The sequence below is a fragment of the Taeniopygia guttata genome, chromosome 2, assembly GCF_048771995.1.
Source record: "Taeniopygia guttata chromosome 2, bTaeGut7.mat, whole genome shotgun sequence".
NCBI classification, from domain to species: domain Eukaryota; kingdom Metazoa; phylum Chordata; class Aves; order Passeriformes; family Estrildidae; genus Taeniopygia; species Taeniopygia guttata.
This window is the reverse complement of record NC_133026.1, coordinates 71,810,684-71,831,332: the sequence shown is the minus strand read 5'-3', so window position 1 is coordinate 71,831,332 and position 20,649 is coordinate 71,810,684. Positions and strand designations below refer to the sequence as shown.

Sequence of the window (20,649 nt, the reverse complement as noted above, 5' to 3'; positions counted from 1 at the left end):
CAGTCTAAGGAAATTCTGAATTTAAAATAATTCAGAATTTGAATTGAATTTAACCTCTTGAAGTACCTTTAACATTCACATTTTCACTACTGCTAGGTTTCTTTGACAGTCATTTTATACCACTGCTCATCACTGGAAAATATGGTGTGACGTACAAGCTACAGAATATTGCCAAAATTTGCCAAAATCTGGCAAAATAAGGCCTCACATCAACACATAAGAACTTTTTCATAATACTGTAGAATCCTGAGCAAATTTTAGTCCACTTCTGAGCACTCATTATTTATCCAAAGGGGTGTCTTCTGACAGACCTCACCATGAGGGGCTCTCCTTCTGGAGAAGGTCCTCGCAGCGCTTCTCCTGTGGTCCTTTCAGTATGTCGTGCCTTCACCCTCTGGATACCTTATTTTCCCTGTGAGACACAGAGTCACAGGGCTGCAAAGTTTGTTTTGCCCTGTTTCATACGCTTCTTGGCTGAACAGCAGGTAGTAAGGGGTTAAGCTGAAAGCAGGAAGCCACTGCCGCCCCGGCAGAAAGATTGATTTGATCATTCTTCAGGGATTCCCTCTTGTATGAGTCACTGCTCAGACTGACACCCCCACCAAAAGAGGCCAGGATAATGCCATTTCTCCAGAGACTACAACAGCTGAGGGCTAGCCCTGAAGACAGAAAGCCTGGGACTCATGCTTGGAAAAACATTCAGCAGACCACAATGCACTCAGCAGACTTAGGAAAACTGGGGGGATAAAAGGCAAACAAAAAGTATTCTCAAACTCCTTTCGTTATCCAATTAAGTATGCAGACTAGGAGGAATTAGACAAGCTCCAGAAGACTGCCTCCCAGCTTGGGGACTCTGTCTGAGTAAGGACTGAAGACATGAGTTGACATAGTACAATATTTAAATTTTATACAAAAGATGCATTCTCTTTATGAGCACAATGATCTATTACTTTGATCTATTACTCTGTAATAGCTGTGTTTGGCTGCAACCTACCAGGAATGTGATTAACATTCCAAATTCAAAAACAAAAGTGGTAACAGCAGCAAAACAAATGAATGTCTCCAGCTACTCACAGAGGTTCATAACCAGCGCTCTAAGAGAAAGAGAAACTATGCTGGTGTTCCTTCTCTTGACCTACTTTCACTGATTTTCAAGAGCTGAAAGGGAAAGAAACACCCCATGCTGATTTACAAAAGTGAAGGCTGCTAATGCTTGTCCATTAGACATTAAATACAGTGACTCTTCAAAAATCCAGCCAGAGCAGTCTGCCACTAAGTTAATGATATATCACTCTTGTTTGCTTCTGACGCACCGAGCTGTGTGAGGCAGCATAGCACACAAACCATGGAAGCCTTAAAAATTGCTCAGCCCAGATTAGCCAGCAGCTTTGCCTTTTGTGTGTCATTTCTACTGACACAAGTATTGCAGCTCCTGGAGATGCTACACTCTGACTCTAAGGGCTCAGCCCCTGCAGGCTGTACTGCCCTGCAACTGCAACAAACCTACAGTGAGACTATTAAAAAAAGGCAGCACCTTAAATTCTGTAATTGAAAGCTATACCATGAATATCCTGCTTTTAGTGTACCTAATGTAGTATAGGAATATAGGAGTAGGGAGACAGTGTTCAGATTCACGCTATGGTAACACACACAGCAAACAGCATCACAATCCTAATTCTTCAGAACGCAATACTTACAAATTTTCCAACTCAAAAAAGGAAGAGGAAAGGAAATAAGTATTAAGGAATGTGATTTAATGTGGTTTCCTTCTTGTAATGAGACAGATTGAAGACTCCTGACATGTCACACTGACCCAGTTCTGTGCAGCAAAGGAAGTTTAAATTAAAGTAGACATTAACTTTCTTCCCCGCCCCGGGGGGAATACAGAGAACAGAACTAAGTTTTTTCCAATTGCAATACCACCGTTTTCCTATTTTTTCAAAAACTTTCTCAAGAAACGAAAAGGATGTTTCTTCTGATGTCACACCACTGTGTGTGCTGCAGTGATTGGGGTTAACAGAAATGTGCCAACTGGCTCTCCCCGAGAAGCCAAGGCATTACCTCTGCCAAGGCACTTCTGGCAACTTAAACCTCATCAACCCAGGATTCTGTTGGGGAATTTCAGGGGAGTCTTCTGCTTTTGTTCTGGGCTTGCTGAGCCCAAAGACTTGGGTGTCTTTGCCTCTGGAGCCTCCCCTGCTCTATCTGCCACCCTGCCTCATGGCCCAAGTTCCTGTGGTGCTGGTAGGAACTATGGGCAGGAGAGCAGCGTGGGAACCTCGTGGACATAAAGGGTTAAACACGTGCAGTGTCAAAGCTGGTGCAGGCGGCATGAGGAGTGCCCAAGATTGTTTTAAGTTCGGGGTGGGGGTGGGGGGCTCAGCCGGCAGCTGAGGAATTCATAGCTTGTGCCAGCGCCAGGGAAACCCTTTCCAAAACAAGACTCAGAACTATCCTTAGCAGTCTCGTTTCAGAGCCTGACTTTGACTCCCAGCTCCACTGCTCCCTGCTTATTCCCGCGGGGGGCATTCACACCCATTAGGCACTGCCTCATGTTGCTGTGAATCCACCGCTCCTGCAGGCACATCCTGCCCCAGCCCCAGCTCCCACTCCATGCCATTTTCCCTATTTCAGCCTGGCCTGAGAGTCTTCTCCAGGAGAACCAGTCCCACCACCAAAGCACCGCAGGAGCAGTGCTGGGCGAGGGGAAGTTGTGTTCAGTGCTTCTCTCAGTCCTCGAGGTAAACCTGTCCTTCAAATGAATGTATATGCTCCAAGCCCTCCTCAGCCAGCGCCTTTTGAATGCCACAGGAGACAAAGGTGCACACACACTACCAGCAGCACAAATTACAGAAATGTTTAAGAAAGATGCACTGTACTGCAGGTTTTAGGGGACATGGCACCAGAGATTTGGAACCCTTCTCACAGGTCCTGCCTGTTACACTCATAGTTTGGTACAATAAACAAATGCCAAAGGTTGACTTTCAATGTCTCTATTGTCTACCTGTAACTACAGTTGTCACAGTGTGAAACCTCAGCATTAGGCACGGCTCAGATCCTTTCCACAGCTTTGTCCAGTGACATGGAAAACGTATTATGTGCAGAAGAAAATGTCATTACCATATTTGTGCTTTCATCATCTGACACAGACAGGGTGGGGGAGAAGACAGATTGGAGTCTAGAAAAGACATACCTGGAGCTTTCTCCACAAAGATGACTTTGGAGTCTTGCAGAAAGTTATGACCAGTCAGTACCATTTTTTTCCCTCCAGTAACAGGAAAACTGTCGGTACTTTGCTTCTCCACCAGAGGCAGTTCTTGGGCAGATCTCTGAGCTGGAGAGTTATAAAGAAGATTAAAAACAACAAAACAAAACAAAAAAGACAACCACGAACACACAAAAAAGTAAATACTGCATTAGTAAGTAACTTAATGCTTACCCTCATAAGATAAGCAAAGTTTGATACAGAAACAAAGAAAGGTCACAAGGTTTACAGGAAACATGGCTCATTTTCAAGTGCTTTGATTGTAAACAATAGTGTTAAACAGCAGAACAGATTCAAAAGGCTCACAAAGAACAAGTATTTTAAAACTCAGCTTGATATGTACTTTATCAGAAAGTGTAGTTTAATGGAAATTAATTTATTTTAAATAATTTTCTCTCACTCTGTGTCTAGCATATATGCTGTGTGTTTACAAGGCACACATGACAAGGTAATCACACATGTCCAAAATTAATTTCAGTCAATATACACCCTCTTGTCAATTCTGCAAACTGTCTTGTAGCAGCAGCAGCAGCCATGGCCCTTATGATCCAGTAGGAGCTCACACTTTAGAGAGAGTATTTCCAAATGAACCTGAGTGCCCAAGCACATGTGGATCCATGTAAACTGATTCTGGTATTCTTGTAGCACAAATTTTATCCCCATTCAACTGTGGGAGATGACAAGAGTGCTGCTTCAAGGAATGATGGGACATTTTATCCAGATTATATGGTTCCTTCTGGTGTCACATGCACTAAGAAATGTATGAAGTTTTTGGCACCAGCCTATTCCACATTCTACACTGTAAATAACACTAGCACTTATTTTTTCTTCTCTTTTCCACTTCTTTCAGTAGGCATGTTCCATGCTTTTGCTCATTACACAACACGCAAAGCTGCAGTACCCTGACACAAATCCAATCAACTTCACATTCAGTGGTTCCTTGAGCTTGGCAGCTTTGCCCAGACCAGCTAAGGATAGATGCAAACTGTGCCTTATCCTCCTGTGTAGCAACTGAAAAGCTCTCATAAACTTCAATTGCAGGATGAAACCGTGACTACTCACATTTTTTGCTTTGCTCTCCAGCATGAATGGTCAGGTCTTCCTCCCTATTCCCTCTGCCAGAGACCACCTCTCACACACCTGCCAGATATTAAGTTTCCCTCCTACTCTGTAAGCATCAGAAAGTTCCACTTTTGTGGATGGAATTCAGCAAAACCTTAAAAAATTGTTTCAGTCCATCCAGCCAATCAAAATAGCACTGGGAGCTAGATTGAAATTCAGCTTCCACCACTTATGCTGGATTGTTAAAGCTGCACAAAGCATTTTGTTTTGTGTGAGGGATGCTGATAAGGCTTAGAGAGCAAAAATTATATAGGTACCTTTGAAGGGTGTCCCAGTGTATCTGATAAAATACAGTCTGTTCATTTAAAGAGACCCAGACCTGGTTTCTGGAGGTTTTCTGAAGCTGCAGGCTTGTCAGTGTCAGCTCTAGTATATTGCTAGCTCCTCATAAAAGGGGCTGGGGTTTTGTTTGTAGGTTTTTTGCTTTATGATGAGGAAACAGAGTGAACAGGACATGAGAGATGTTTTCCAAAACTTCTACAGCAGTTACCTTTATGATAAGGAGTCACCAAAACCAAAGGCCCTGTCACTCCCAGGTCTACTATTAGTTTAACTATTCTTTACTTGTAAGTGTGTGTTTTCCTACAGCACTCAATGCACAAAGCTACACATTTTTTCCTAAGGCACAGATATTCTGTTCTTGATGTAAACCATGTACTTTTGGAAAGCAGAATAAAGTTCACTAAGTAGACAGGTGAAGCAAAACCAATGTAGAGCATATTGGCGTGAACAGAATGCATGTGGGGCAGAAGTGTTAAAAACTGTTCAAAAGGTGTGCGGACATGGCAGTGCTGAGTTAACAGTGATCTTAGACATCATTTTCAACCTTATTGATTAAAAAATTTTGTAATAATATCCAGAAAAAGGAGGTTGTTGCTACTTACAGCACTCAATGGGGTTGGAGGCTACTTGCAAGGAGAGGGTCCTGCCATTTGTTTGTGGGATGTGAACCCTGAAGACCAGACGCACACGTGTGTTCTTCCGACCGATGTCCGTCTCTCCCTTGCGCAGCTCGATGTCAGAGTTTCGGAGCTTTAATATCCCAGCACAGTCGATGCTATTCAAAAGGAAACACAGGGAAATTCAATTCACTTCAAGAAGACTTCAGGAAGACATGAAAGTGCAATATCTTCCCTCTCTCCTGCATGCTCTTCTTAAAAAACTGCGTCAGGCACAGCTCAATGACCAGGCTGAACACAGCAGACTTTGTTTAGTACTTGCACTCCCAACCAGCTGAGTTGGAGCTATCAGTAGCAGCAGGTGGTGGCTGCTGTAAAGCACACAAATTTAGGATGTTATCTTGGTTCTCAGAGGAAGAAAATCTAAAAGACCCTTCCTCCCCTTCCAGTCCCATCCTATAAGGACTGTAGTTAAAGATTTACCAAAGCCCAAAGAAACAGCAAGACTAGGAAAGCCAGTGGGATGCAACAGCAGTGCAGAAACTGCTACTAACCTAGAATGACAGGCTACTTTCAATTTTACTTGTTACAGCTGATTTGGAAAAAAATCTGACAAGATTTTCAATCTAGGGAGAAGTCCTGAAGTTCTTCTTAATGAGCACAGCCCTCCCTGAGGTCACTTCTACTGTCAATTTGTTTGTATTTCAATGAGTTGGAAATACTCCCAAGCTGAGTGCTGAGCTGAAGCTCTGCATGAAAAAAACTAAACTCAGAGTCTTCTCCCCACATTAGTGAAAAACATGCCTCTCATCAGATACAACTACTACAATTTTTGACCTCATTCTCTTTTTTAGGTTTTTTAGCTTTGGTTTTCTCCTGGATGAGTTTACGAGTCAGGATTTTTGTCAAATATTTTAACAGAAGAAGCTCCCAGAGCAAAAGACATATAAACATATGCCTCAAAAACCCACTCAAAAACCCACTGCAAAAATACCTCTGCCTTGATCATGACTACAAAGGCTACATGGCAACTTCTTCTGGGTATTGGTCTCTGGCATGCAGTTTATTACATTGAGTATGCGTAGTTAACTTTATTTTGCATTCAAAGAGTTTAATTCCCCTTCCAGACCTTTGAAGCTCTGTTCTGAAGCAAACTGTTAATAAGCATAATGGCAGCATGGTTTTGATCTGCATTTTTTTCTAAAGTATGGATTTCAGAATTTTAAAAATGCCCTTGCTGATACGACCAAAGAAACAAATGAAAGTATTAAAGATTCCCAACAATGCATATTAGCAGGTGAAGATGTAAGAATTACAGAGTATTTGTATTCATGTCAAAATTCTATGCAAAGATCCGTAAGATATGGAAGAAATGGTGCATTTCTCCATTTTGTCTCTCCTATAACAACACTTGTAAATTGAATAATTATTGACATATAATTTATATCCAAATGTTCAGACAAGAAAAAGTACTTAAATTCAAACTTGTAAAGTCATGGGTATTAAAATCTGAAGTCAATGGGAACAGCTAAATGTGCAAAAGTTTAAATGGGCGGATGAGCTCTGGTGTTTCACTGAATCAAGACCTGAACACATAAAGTGTGAGAAAAGTCTTTGGCTCCAAATTTGAATTCATTTGTAGTGCTACATGAGGTTTTAGACTACTGACATGTAAGGTATATATATATGCCAAAGCATTGTGATCCTTGAGTGAGCTGTACTACAGTCCGGCACCCATGCCACAAAAATACTCAGATTGGCTCCCAAACTGTGTAACTTACCTTTATTTTAGGGAGAAAGATGAATGAAATGGTAATAATGTTCCTATATGGCCAAAACCATGGTTCAAACTGGATAAATAAAGTGCCAGATAAATACTGCATGAGTACAAACTGGTGAAATGTCCTTAACCTCAAGGTAGGCGCACCAACTTACAATGGTGGCAAACAGGGCCAAAAATTTTGAAGGCTTGTTGTGACTTTTAACACAATGCCCTGAGAGAGATCCTCAAGGTCTTGAATGATCACTCTAAGCCCAGCTGGCAATGCAGCTAAACATATTCTGGCTCTTCTGTTTACATGAGGCACTCCAGGGCGTGCTGTACATGACACTGCAAAACAGCTTCTAATAACCACTTGTGTGGAAGGACTTTAGGTGTCTAATAGCATTTTCCACTTTGTTAAGGCATAGAAAACTGTATGAAAAACAAGGAGTGATATTGTGATTTTCCCATGGTATTTGGTTTGGTGGAGGTCAGGATTTCTTGCTTTCTTTCTATCTTCCTATATATACACACACATAGGTGCATGCAACTATATATAAATATGAATACATTTATATTTATACACACACACACCCCAAGAGCTGTACTTGCACGCAAGCACATAGAAATTCCTTCCAAGGCAGACAGCTCAGATAATGTTTAGGATGATTTGAATGAGGGGGGACACAACTCAGATAAGGGGCTAGGTTGATTTGAGGGAGGGGTACAGAGAGGACAGGATAAAATAGTGTAGAAGGTCTCATGTATATCACTTACACAGAAGGCTATTTTAACCTTTATATATCATCCTATAATGATGTTTATAGTTGTTTAATGGACCTACAGGACACTTAATTATCCTAAGATATCCATGCCTGCTTTTCTGCTTAGCACTAAACTTAGCCCAGTTTAACAACTCAATCTGTAAACTGCATCACTTTTGAATAAAGGTTCTCAGAGGTAACTCTTCTTAGTTCTGGAAGATTTGCTTGTAAGCAAGTGCTATGAAAAATGCTGAGTTTTATTATGTGAGAAATGAGTGGTTTTATTCCTCTCAGAAAATACCTCAGAAAAACCACAAAGGTACTTGGAAATGCTCTCTAAGAGTTTCCTCTGACATCAAAAGATAAATTTTAATCTGCTCTATTCCTTGTGCTAGTGCGTATAGGAGCAACAGGTGTCATATTTAGAAACTAAATGCAGGAGCTGAGGTAGGAGATATTTACAGCTCAGTAACTGAGATACTTATTTTAAATGGCAAATAAGCACATTAGCTGAAACTCTAGAATGAAAGCAAATCAGTTGTCATAAATATTTGTGCAGTTTGTTTTGCTGTTAAGCTGATTAGCGGCAATTTGTCTCAGCAAAGTTTTGAAAACCTACTATTACAGAGAGAAATGTGGGGAAAGAAAAGAAAAAAGATAGGGAAAAGAAAATTGCGTACAAAAAGAAAGAAAGAAACCCCAAAGAAATTAAGTGAGGTGACCAAGACAAAACCGCTAGGAGTCAGACATGGTGCCTTGGTCTTACATTGCTCTCATGTTGTTCTCTGGAAGAAGTGGAATTTCCAGGACTTTGGTGTTGGAAAGTATTGTTTCATGGCTGGTGGTGGAAACGGTCTTGCCGGTGATCCGGTGAACCTGGTAGAAGGCATGGGGTCGCAGCAGGCGGTCGTCTGCAGTCCCAATGAACAGCTGCAGCGTGAGCGGCTCGCTTTCTAAGTAACCATGGAGCTGGCAAGAGAACAGAAAAGGCCCACTGAGCACCATGCACATAAACTGCTAGGAATCAATTAAAGTTTTATAAGCAGGAGAGCCTAATTCAAGGAGAGAACTTGTGACAGGTGCTATGTGTTAAGTTCCCCCCTTCCATTTTTCCTGTAATGTAATATTGGTACAATAAAAAGGTGCACTCACAAAATGTCTTATTATCTTAAAGGACCTGAGGCACTTTAGATGGGCTGAGCTTTTGAGTACTCCTGCTACATCCACAGAAAACTTTGCATAAATTCTGCTGCAGTGTTCAGCAGAAAAACACAATAAACTTGATGTTCCTTCATAGTACTGAAGGATGCAAAACTGACAGTTTGTAGATGGAAAGGACACAGCTTACCCATCCCCATGCTTCCTTGGGCATCCTTCATGCAGCAGCAGTTTGCTGCTTGTGACCTGTACCCTCATTAGCTGATTTTTATGCTGGTAGATATCTCCTGGGACAGCATGGAGACAGATCACATATACATGATTAGCAGCTTACCATGTGTGTCAAATTCTTATTATAATCACACAAAAATCTCATTGAAGCTCTTGGGCCTGGCTTGAACCTCATCCACATTACAGTGACTGCTCTGATGACAACAAGAGTTATTTCTGCCACAGGATGCAGAGGAAGCAGAGCCTGACCTCATCCACACCATCTCCTGTAGAAGCTACTCATGGTTCCCACTGCTGTGGAATCCCCAGACAATGTCCCACTTGTGGCTGCCACCTGGCATTGGGAAATGAGTCTCACAAAAACAATTATCTTACAGGGGTTAGTGGTGAAGACTTGTCCCAAGGGAAGGGAGGATGTAGCAACTATAGGAGAGAGTAACGTGTGCAAGGTGCACTGTTCCAGGAGATGCCCACCCTAGAGCAAACCTGCTCACTTTGTTGTAGGTTTAGGTTCCTCTCTGAATGGTTCAGGTGGGTTTGGGCATGAGTTATTCACCATTAATGAATATGGCAGCTCAAAACTTACCATAATTTGGTAAGGAGCAACACTAGTTTTAAGGTAGATGCAAGTTCAAAGCTAAATAAAGCTAAAAGCAAGTGGTGAAACCCACATATCAAATGCTGCTTATATTTGTATTTTGTCTATTTTCACTTTCCTTAAATCTTACAAAGTAATTTCATGTTATCTCTCTAGGGTATTTTACCATCTGATAGCAGGAATGCTATTAAAAACAATTATCTTGAATCACTTTTACTCCTTGAGCCCTGCAAAATTCTGGTGGGTGCTAACAGGCCCAAAGCCCTCTCTCCACTATCAAATATTGTGAATGGCAACAGCAATTCATAGTGGCAAAGTTTCAGGTACCACAGTGACCAATGCATGAAGAAGGAAGGATGACGAGCCCAGACACATCTTCCATCTCCAATCGAGCACGCTGTAAATTTTTCACCCCACAATTTGTCAGAAAAGCAAAGAGAACAGAAGCATTTTTGATTCGGTGCAGCAATTTTTATATCCTTACCTAAAGCATGTGACTGCTGGAAGGATACAGGGATAGGAGGAGGAAAAGGCTCATTTCTAGCCTTCCTACACTATTTAATCAGCTCTGCATTCCTGAGACATCATATGAAGGCAGCTCAGAGCCAGGGGGTTTTGACATGATTGATTGATATGATATGATATGATATGATATGATGGTTTCATGCCAGCATTGTAAAATTGGAAACATGTTAGTGGCAGTTTGAAAATCTGCACTATCACCAAAACAACAGAGTGAGAAAAGCAGAGCTATGTCTGTACACTGCCTTCAGGAGGATGCCATGGGCTGTGAATCTCCCTCCAGCTCCACATGGAACACCCACTCCTATGGCCCCTGACACACGTGTCAGCATTATGCTGCAAAAAAATGAGATTCCTGGCTTTCTCCCCGAGAGAGAGACATATACCTTGAGCTGCAGGTGGGTGATCAAAGTGCTCCTGGTACAGTCAGTGACCACAGGGAAGCTACTGTCCTACTCATCACCACCCTGCTCCCCCAACATGACAGCCTGGTTGCTCATTAATTCAAGTGTGTGTGAGCAGGGCTGGTAGAGTGACCTGGATTTGTCCCAAGCTGATCTTCCTTGCCTCACCACTTCCAGAACCTCAGCAGCAAATCTTAGGTAAGGGAGGAGACACAAGGTATCCCAGGATATTTTTGGTCAAGACCAGCACGTGGGTTTGCAGGGGGAAAAGTAAGACAGTGTGACATGCCGGGCAAATAAATTTCTATGCATTGCCAGCGGTCACTTCTCCAAGTCGTCATGGAGGATACTTTTTATGGAGAGTGTAAAATTAAAACAAACACATATTGAGTTACAAGGACACTTAAAATGTAAAAATAGACTAGCGAGTAACTCAAAACTCAATTCAGCAAAAGCAAATTGCACACAAAGGTACCCATATGTTTTACTGAATACGGGCAAAGAGGACCAAAAATGTTGGTCTTGCATTGGGTTCTGCTATTTCAGGCTTTATCTTTAAATCCGAACTTGGCTGCTGCCATAGTTTGTAACCTACTGCTGAGCCTCAGCTTGTGCTTTTCCCACAGGTTTCCTACCAGGAGGCAATCAAACACCCATGGTCCCCAGTTTTGCACACCTGCCTTCCCCTGAAAAGTGTTCACATGCTGGAAAATAAATAATGAGATCTCAGTTGTGTGTTTTGCATTGTTTTTTAAGGTTTGTAATTGTCAAGCTAAATTTGTGTTTGCTTTTTTTAAAGGCCCTATCCTAGAGCAGAGCCATACTTTATTTTGGATCTATTACCCAAAGTCACTCACTCCCCAACTTAGAAGGTGCCAGAAACATCCAGAAAGACTCATGTAATTGCTACATGCTAGATTTTGCTGCCCTCAAAATACAAAAAATTCACATTCACATCACTGTAAGTTTTATGCTGTATTCTGTGTTAGGAAGCATCTGATCTCTCATTTGTATTTCCTTTTGAGCTTTACCCATTGCATCACATTATTTACTTTTATATTATGTCACATAATCGTGTATGCCAACAGAAGCAATAAAGAAAGCGATGCAAGGATTAACATATAAAGGGGCACATACTGGGAATGACTTATTTTAGTCTGTGCACCCAGTGCGTTATTTCTGTGACAGACAGTGTTGAGCCTCAAGAGTTTTCAGCATACTGCAGATGTCTGGTGAATGGGCAAGATCCTGCTTACTGTCAGCTGAGTGTAATAAGTATATTCCACCATTCCCTGAAAACATGGGAGACAGGTTCAACAGTGAGGAGCAGCGGCAGTAAAAGCACCGGTGCAGGACTTTCAGCTGTTAGGTTTGCCAGCAGTCAAAGGGATTATCAAACAAGATCAGTGTAAAATGGGATAGGAAAAAAGGGTGACTGAGCATTTTTCTTGGTGAGGAAAGATCTCGCATATGCATATCCATGCATATTTTCCATGTATGCTCTGGGGTACTGTACTAGGTGGAAGAGCGATTCAGTTTCCTGGCGTGCAACATGGGATGCATGCGTCAGACACCCTATTTTTATCTTTTTCTCTGTGTAACACAGTCCAAAGCTCTTAATAACTCAGCAGTTGAGCACGGGTGACAAAGGTGCTCTCAGCTACAGCATTCATAATAAAAGACATGTCTTTCCTACCAAGCATGCTTGGCTTGGCAACACATAGATCCACGTGGAAAGAGGTGTACTTTCCCCTGCTGTGAAACTGTAAAAAGAGCTAGCTGCAAAAAAGGACCAGGAGCGCAACGTTTCTGAATGAGTTTCCCTTCCCAAATAAAGGCAGTGATAGAGCAGTCACCTGGTGTGGTACAAAGGAAAGATGCAGGAAAGACTTGAATATGCAGATAAAAACTGTGTGGCCAAGTGTTTGGTTTTTAAATGAAAGTAGGTCATATTCTCTTGTTCTGACCAAACATTGACTATTCTGCTCTTCCTCCTCTTTGAGTAACACTTTTAAAAATACTTGAACTCATCTCAAATGACATTTTCATTTTTATTGTCTGAAGCTGCTAAGATCAAAATCAGACTTAATTGCGGGCCTGTTACACACTCCTCTAATTCTATCAAAAGCGATGCAGTCACTGGTAATTAACACCAGAATAGGACCGATCACAGCTAAGCTGTTCGTCACCTTACATCGTCTTACGCAAGAGCAAGAGCCAGGGAAAAGGCTGCACCAGCTGAGCCACCGCATCAAGCCTTCCCTGGGATTCCTACACCTCTCCGTCATCACTTTCCCAGCACTATCTCCCACCAACATGTCTCGATTCTCACCAGTAAATTGCTGCTCATGTCAGTGCAGGGTGCCAAAGCAAACCGCAGCCTTTCCACAAGGAGATGTAACTGTGTGCTGGGGCTGGATGTTTTCATGTGTCCATATGCCATGGCACTGAACACCAGGAATCTTCCTCCAGTGGCCAGTGAAGTGTGAGGGAAACAGGGCTGTCACCCCTCACAGCCATGAGCAAGGTACTATCTGATTCAGCCCTACAGTTATGATGATCTCTGGTTTATCACAGATGTAAGCATACTGAGGCTGCCTGGATTCCAAATGTCCTTCTGGTACACATCTATTAAATCTGCCAATTGGAATTGAACAGACTTGGAAAACGATGAGCAGAAGGAGATTAGGTGTTTTGAACACAAGCACTAGGAAAAAACAAAAGCAAAACCTCCTTAAAACCTTGCTACAGTTACTAAATTTTGAGGAAATTTTGCAAACGCCACATCCAATAACTCAAAACACTATTTCAGCTTCAGTGGTTATTCTACAGACAGTGAGGAAAACTTCTATTATTTAAGCCACGGCATTTATTTTAAGAAACGCCGTTGAAATATTCTGCACGTTCCCTTTCCAAGTGCTTTATGCTTTTGGCAGCCAAGCATCTGTTGAAATGCTCAGAAAGCTACCTGTCATAACAAGGAGGCCTCTGTCTGGAGAGGCTCCTGGAGGCCACCAAAAGAATGGTCCTGTTCTCATGGGACACACCAGCCAGATACACCCTCTGTGCCACCCATGACATCAGTCAGGAAGAAAGGGAGCTGTCCTGTGTAGCAGCTTTCAAGTGTACTTACTGGGAGTTTGGGAAAAGGACTGCAAAAACCCTACAGTGGTGCATTCCTCCAGACCCGGACTCTTTTGCAAATATATTAAATGAACATTAGGGTATAATTTAGGGCTTAGCCTGTCCCAATGCATTAAAGGTTGAGCTCCCACTAAAAATAAAGCAGGGCATGACCAGGGACTTAACATTCACTCTCAAAACCAGTCAGCAGCTTGTGCTTGAGACTCTTGAGGCCCGTAAAGGCTGTCTCCTTAATGATAATGATGCACCAAAAAATGCCACAGTGAACATTCATATTAGCAATACCTCTTGTGTGTGTGCCTGGCTTTTTATGTTTGGTATATAATAAAGACAACAATAAAATTTATGCTTCTAAAAATATTAAGAACAATAACTACTTATCTGACCATGTAACTGATGGCCACACTGCTTGCAGCAGGTACCACAGTGCTTATGCTCAGCAATGGCTTACATATCTATTTGTCCCATTTGCATTCCCAGAACTGTTCAAGGAATACCTGCTTCAGTCTGGTGAGAATCACTGGGGAGACCAACAGCCCAGTCTGGTGTAAGGTGGCTTCTTTCCCTTTTATCCCTATCAATGTTTTGGAAAGCAATTGCAATGCTTTCAAAAAAGCTCAATTTATAATAAATAAATAATTTATAAATAAAATCTATAAAATAGGGACATTTTAAAGTCAAGACAAGTGCTGCACATCTCTTTAAGCTAGAGCTTTGGAGCTGTACACTAAATAGCTTTACTGCTAACTTTTTCAAGCAGCAGGTATTTTGTTTTCAGGAACTGCACATGATAAAGGGAAACAAATCGTCATGTTTTAAAAGTGTACCTAATATACAACCTCAATAAAATATCATCAGTGAGTGCTCAGTGTCCTGGTTTTTTAAAACCAAATCAAAGATCAAGCTGTTTAATTTACAAAGAAAGTGCACAAACATTTTGGGTATTGATTTCAGCAATTAGCACCGAGCACACATAAAAATAGTGTCATGAACCTGATTTTCAAGAAAAAGAATTTACTTTCGGCTCCCACACAGAAGCACTGGAAGACGTAAGCCACTGCATCATGGGTTTGAACGCCAGGAGGGAAAAGCTGATCTTGCAGGCAGTGACTGTCATGTGAAGCGCAGGCACAGGGGGTGAGGTCAGGAGACCAGGGCATCTATTCTGGTGTGCACTGCAGAGATCCTGCCCAACCTCTGCCTGGGCACCCACCGAATTGCCCTGCCACCATGCCCCCAGCTGAAAATGCCCAGGAACCTGCTGCTGAAGGCTCTGGAAGCCAGCAACCTACGCCTCTGGGAAAATGAGTCAGGAAAAGGCTGCCTTGTTCATTGCAAAATTCCCTGATACCTATTCTGACCTGGCTTGGCCCTTAATTCATTTGCTGGGGGTGGTCTGAGAAAAAAAACACACCTCAGATGCCCTGAGGAGGGGGACTATAGTGGCTCTTGAAGCTCCTCTCCCAAATCCCAGGTGCCATGGGAACTGGTTTATGGAACTCCCCTTGACCCCTCTGCTCCAGAGGGAAGCTGGGCAGTTCTCCTGCAGCTCAAGGGTGTATTGCATGCTGAAAGGCAGCAGCAGGGCACAAGCAGGCAGCTGTACCCTGATCTACCAAGCATGAGCCAGGCAGGGGCTGGCAGCCCCTATGCTGGGGATTCAGATCCCCACAGGACAAGGAGCAAACAGCCCTAGCAGTGCCAATGAGGCAGACAGGCAGCATCGACAGAGCACCAGCAAACCAGTGAGGCACGTCTCTTGCTCTGCATGTTGCAGAATGCCTGTCTCTTTCCAGCTTTTTCTCTCCACCTTCAAGCTCACACTCTGCAGGTGTATACATTTCAGTCACTGCCGTGCCACCCATGTGCCCCTTGCTCTTTCCAGATGTCTAGACTCCTGCTTCTGTGTACCTAGGACTGAGCGAGGCACGTCATCCTGACCAGGAAAATCTTCCTTTTGCCAGCAACAAGGCAAGCAATAACGGATGCCGGTTTTTGATGACATGCACAGCTCAGCTCCAGACTCTTTGTCAGTGATTATTCGGGTACTAAACTTGGTCCGGTTGGACGCTTCTGTGAGAGGACTTCTTATTCAAAAAGAGGAGCATCTTATTCAAAACAGCAGAACAGACAGACTTCAGAATGAAAAAATTAAATACAGCAAAACAGAACAACCCCTCAAAAAACAACCAAACAGAAAAAACACTTCCTTAGGAGCTGAGACAACCCTCTGCCTGTGACAGATTTTGCTGTCACAAAACTTACTACTGCATCTAATGCAGTAAGCAAAAAAAGAGAATAAATTATGCTCTGTGCAATGAAACGTGTTACTACCCCATAGTCTTTCACTTACTTAAAATAAAATTGTAACAGGAATTCCTACAGATTTTTGTGCCACTTTCAGGATTTATTTTTTCTTTCTGAAAGTGATTTTCCTTGGATTTACTCAAACTCTGCAGTCAGAGCTGGTCCACAAATACAAATAGGGTGGCTTGCTCCTACAAGGGGCCAATCCTGGGCCAAGGACTAGAGCTAGATGGGAGAGAAGTGAATGGAAACAGCAGGAGTGTGTTTTATGTGGCACTATCTAGTGCTGCCACTTTGACCTTAACTCAACAGAGCAGCAAAAAAGCAGCTGTTCACATCATGATGAATGAAGATCTATATAAAACTTCCAGCTGCAAATACGCTGAGGAATTATTAATCTTAATGTAATAGAGATGCTGTACACTTAGTCACTGGCTCACAAGTAATTTCAGCCTCTATCCAGGGAAAAACAGTCTTCGTGGCTGCTGGCTCTCAGCACAGCCATGAAATCTCCTTGTCTAAACAGCCTCAAGACACTACTCCCTGTTTCTAGGACGGATTTTCCTCCTAAAAAATACATGTACATATAAACCAACATGTGTCACACTTCTCCTAAAACTGTTAGACTCACAAAAGAGATGCCCATCAGAAAAGGAGTTACTAATGGAATGGATTTGTAAGTCCTGTGCACCTTATTCACTGGGACACCAAGAAATCATTACTGTTCTCATGACTTCTTCTACCACAAGACAATAGAAATGTTCTTCTCCTAATCCTTGCTGCCTCATCACTCTCCAAGGATTATAAATCCAGGTCTGGGTGTAAATCCAGCCTAACAGTGTCCCTGAAACTACCCAACCCCTCACTCTAGAAACTCAGTAGAGTAGAAACTCTATTGAGTTTCTACTCAAAGGGTTTGCCTTTAGCATCCATCATGGCTTTCAGTTTGGACAGTTATACCCATGGCCATGCATGGGTTAAAAAAAATAAATTATCACAAGAGCCCTGTAGAAGGAATTTATTACATGTTCTTAGGCAGATACCCCGGACAAGCTCATACTTGTGAGCCTGCCTTTCGCCACGCTGCTGACGCACTGCTCGCACCCAGCACGCTCCTGTTTGTGGTGAGCACAGGCTGGCCCAGGATCCTCGGCTGTGTTCAGGTGCTGTCAGCAGCATGTCCTTCACCACTGCCCATCCCAGCCATGCCAGCGCCACTGCCAGCATCCCTCGGTGACTCCTCCAATCCGAGACACACCCTCAAAGCCATGTTTTAACTCAGCACCCATGTTTTAACTCAGCAGCTCACGAGTACGAGTACTTCAGCAACTGCATGACTCTGAATTCTCACCCTTGTGAATTTGAGGACAATGGGGCACCCATCTACTCACAAGAGTTATCTGATTAAAGGCCAGTGCTTTTGAGGTGCACATCAAGATAAACACTGGCTCATATGAGACAGGGACAACACGGTTTCAGGCATAGAACTTTTGGAGTTCAGAGACACAAGTGAGACAATATTAAACTAGAAATGGCTGCCTTTTGCCTCAATTTTAACTTCTCTCCAAATGACATTTATTTAAACTGCTACTGAAGACAGAAATCTGGGGCTATGTTTAAAGGCTTTATCTCTGTAAATATTTGGAGAGCTATAAATACTGAGCCATATTCATAATACGAATATTGTACTTACTGTTCTGTTGCCATGAAAATTACTACAGATATACTTGCAATTCTTAACTTCTCTGATTTGCCAAGTACTTGTTTAAAAAAAAAAAAAAGCCAAAAAAACCCAACTTATGTGAGACATTTTGCTATTTAATTGGCCAGTGGCATGAAAAGCCACAGCACAAGGCCAGAACTAAAGGCCCAAGGGTGGATGCAGACAAAGCATGTAGTGCAGTAGCATGGTATAAAGCTGTGTGCCCCAAGTGAGACTTATTATAATCAGACAGTCCATGAGTCAAGCCCTGACTGCTTTCTGTGTTCGGGGAAAGGAGGGAGTGGGAAGGGTGGCTGGCTGAAGGTCTGAAATAAACCTCCTCGCTTCTTCTGAAAGTCACATGAATACTGATGGCTTCCAGCTTTCACAGTACTTCTGTCCATTTTTGGCTGTTGTTTCTTTTTTATGTAGGAATGAATTAAAAGAAGGAAAATGTTTCAAGGCATTTTATAGAAGTGCAGAGCAAGGATGTCTTAGATGAAGGTGCAGTGAATTGAGCATGGAGTGATCGAGTTCCTATATCTAGCACTGCCAGACAGCTCCTGCATTATCAGAAATCATGATTTGATTTGAGCAGAAAAAAACCCAAAACATAACAACTTTTTACATCTTTCCAGACTTCTTTGTTTAATCAATCTGTGCCTCAGCCTCCTCACAAAACAAAGACAGTAACCACACTGCCAGGAAGCCACTTCTGGTCCTACTCTGCTTCCCCAAACCACCTTTGATCCACCTGGTGTTACAGCTCTGATTACATTGCAGTTTTATCTGAGAGCATGTCTTCCATGGAAAGCATCCAAATGTAGCAATAAAAATAGGTCAGGTATATCTTATAGCTTGGATTCAAGGTTTTGACCTTCAGAACAGTCTGATTAAACTATGAGAAATATAGAGAGATTAGATTCCACACTGTAAGTTGCTTGAGGGTGATGCCATTGGTTGATGCAACTTATTTTTTTAATGAAAAAAATCCAAAAACCAAATGGATGGAATAGACAAGACTGACCAATGAGCATACCATGAGGTGCTCTGCCACCAGTGCTACAGTGAGCTGAAAGGCTTGAGATCTCCAACTGCAAGTGAATAAAATAAGCATGAAAGATTTCTAAAACTTTCTCAACATACTATTTTCAATCAATCATTCTAAATATTGTCACGTTGAGTAACATTATTTAGCAACAGCTGTTGCACTGGAATTTCTGACTTGAATACTGACAGGCTAACACCACAACCCTGCTTAAAGCCAGTAAGACAGCCAAGTAAAATGCTGCAAATATTAACAGCAGAACTTGCCAATAAAAGCCTTATAGAGTAGCTTATCTGCTGCTGTAAATGGATGAGACCTTGCTGCAGTCAGAGGAGCAGGCTGTCAGTTCATGACTGGGAACTGAGGGGAATGGTGAGGGTTACAATTTCTCCTATGAAGGGAGGTATGATGAGGAGGTGATGGCAACAAGAATCTGTGTTTTTACACCCAAACCAGACTGTGTCTCTATCAACCTGCTGACTTCAAAGATGAGGCTCCAGTACGGGTCAAGTTCCAAGCTTGAGATAGAAATGCCAAGGCCTTAAAAGTCACTGCTCCTCCTAGCCATATTCCAGCTTTACCTGGGTATCCAAGAAGTACATCTCAGTCTTGGCAAATCAGTAAGACCTTAAAGCCTGCTGAGCACAGTTAGAAACAATTGTACACAACACATCCGGTCAAAAGGAAAAGGGAAAAGCCAGGTGATTCATGCCACTTTACTTTTAACATGTACAGTCCCCTCAGCTGCCATCACAGCCAGCAAAATAAGACAGGCACTCTGAAGGTGTGATTTACCCAAGCAGTTTCAGATGTTTGTATCACAATAAAATGAATATCTCACTAAACTCAATTCCTGATTACAGGGAGAAACCAAGTCAATTAGCTTAGCAGCAGACATGTAACAAACCCTGAAATGTGAACTTGCCCCTGTCACTTGCCCGGACACAGTTCAAAGCACAAGCCCGGGGCAGTGCTATGAGGCACGCACGCTTTATCCTAAGAGATACGGAGCAGAACTCTTGGGAAAAGACCCCCCACAGGCAGAGCCCACTCAAGACACAATGCTCTGCACTTCACCAGCAGATGTTTAATTTCAGGCAGCCACCCACAGCTTTCCACAGCAGGGGTACAAGACCATCACCTCAGACAGCGGTACTCTGCAGTCCTTTCCCCTCCCAGAGGTAAAGCTCAAAGTCAGCTCCACCACAGCTTAAATTCAGTGCTTTGGCTTTTCCACCCTGACTTTGGGAGCCTGCTTTAGCCTGGTCCTGGAGTCAGCCTCAGCACAGGCTGGGCACAAGGCAGTCATGGCCAGAAGACAGACACTTGACCAGCTCGCTCTGCAGTCTCGCTCCCTGTTCCTCTGAGGGGACTACTCACCCCTCCCTCCCTTCCTCAGAAGGGTGTCACAAAGCAGCAGGTCATTTCCCTGCAAGGACTATTGAAAACCCCCTAGTCCCATCAGTGCTCCTGACCTCTGCTCTGGAGCACACAGGAAGTTCTGGAGCACCATCACATACAGTTTCAGTGGCCTTGCTGTTGTCATTGTTCCAAAATTGGATGGCATGCTTAAATCATAATAAAAACAGTATCCTGAGCCCTATTTCTGCTAACGACCACTTTTTACATTCATTTCAAATGTTTATCACACACCTTTTTCTACTACAAAAAGGGAAAAGAGAATTTAATAATAATTGGAAAACCCAAGGGCCAAATTTAATCA

At 42.7% G+C, this 20,649-nt stretch overlaps 1 protein-coding gene across 7 annotated transcripts in view; it reads right to left on the bottom strand.

Annotated features, from left to right (window-relative positions):
- Window positions 1-20,649, bottom strand: part of NFATC1 (nuclear factor of activated T cells 1) — a 111,143-nt gene that overhangs the window by 58,124 nt on the left and 32,370 nt on the right. For all 7 annotated transcript variants that reach the window (XM_041714235.2, XM_041714231.2, XM_041714232.2 and 4 more), the window contains 3 exons: window positions 8,579-8,781; window positions 5,272-5,444; window positions 3,194-3,334 (listed from right to left, as the gene is read on the bottom strand). In XM_041714235.2, the coding sequence (XP_041570169.1) occupies window positions 3,194-3,334; window positions 5,272-5,444; window positions 8,579-8,781 (517 nt within the window). The remainder of the gene's footprint in view (window positions 1-3,193; window positions 3,335-5,271; window positions 5,445-8,578; window positions 8,782-20,649) is intronic.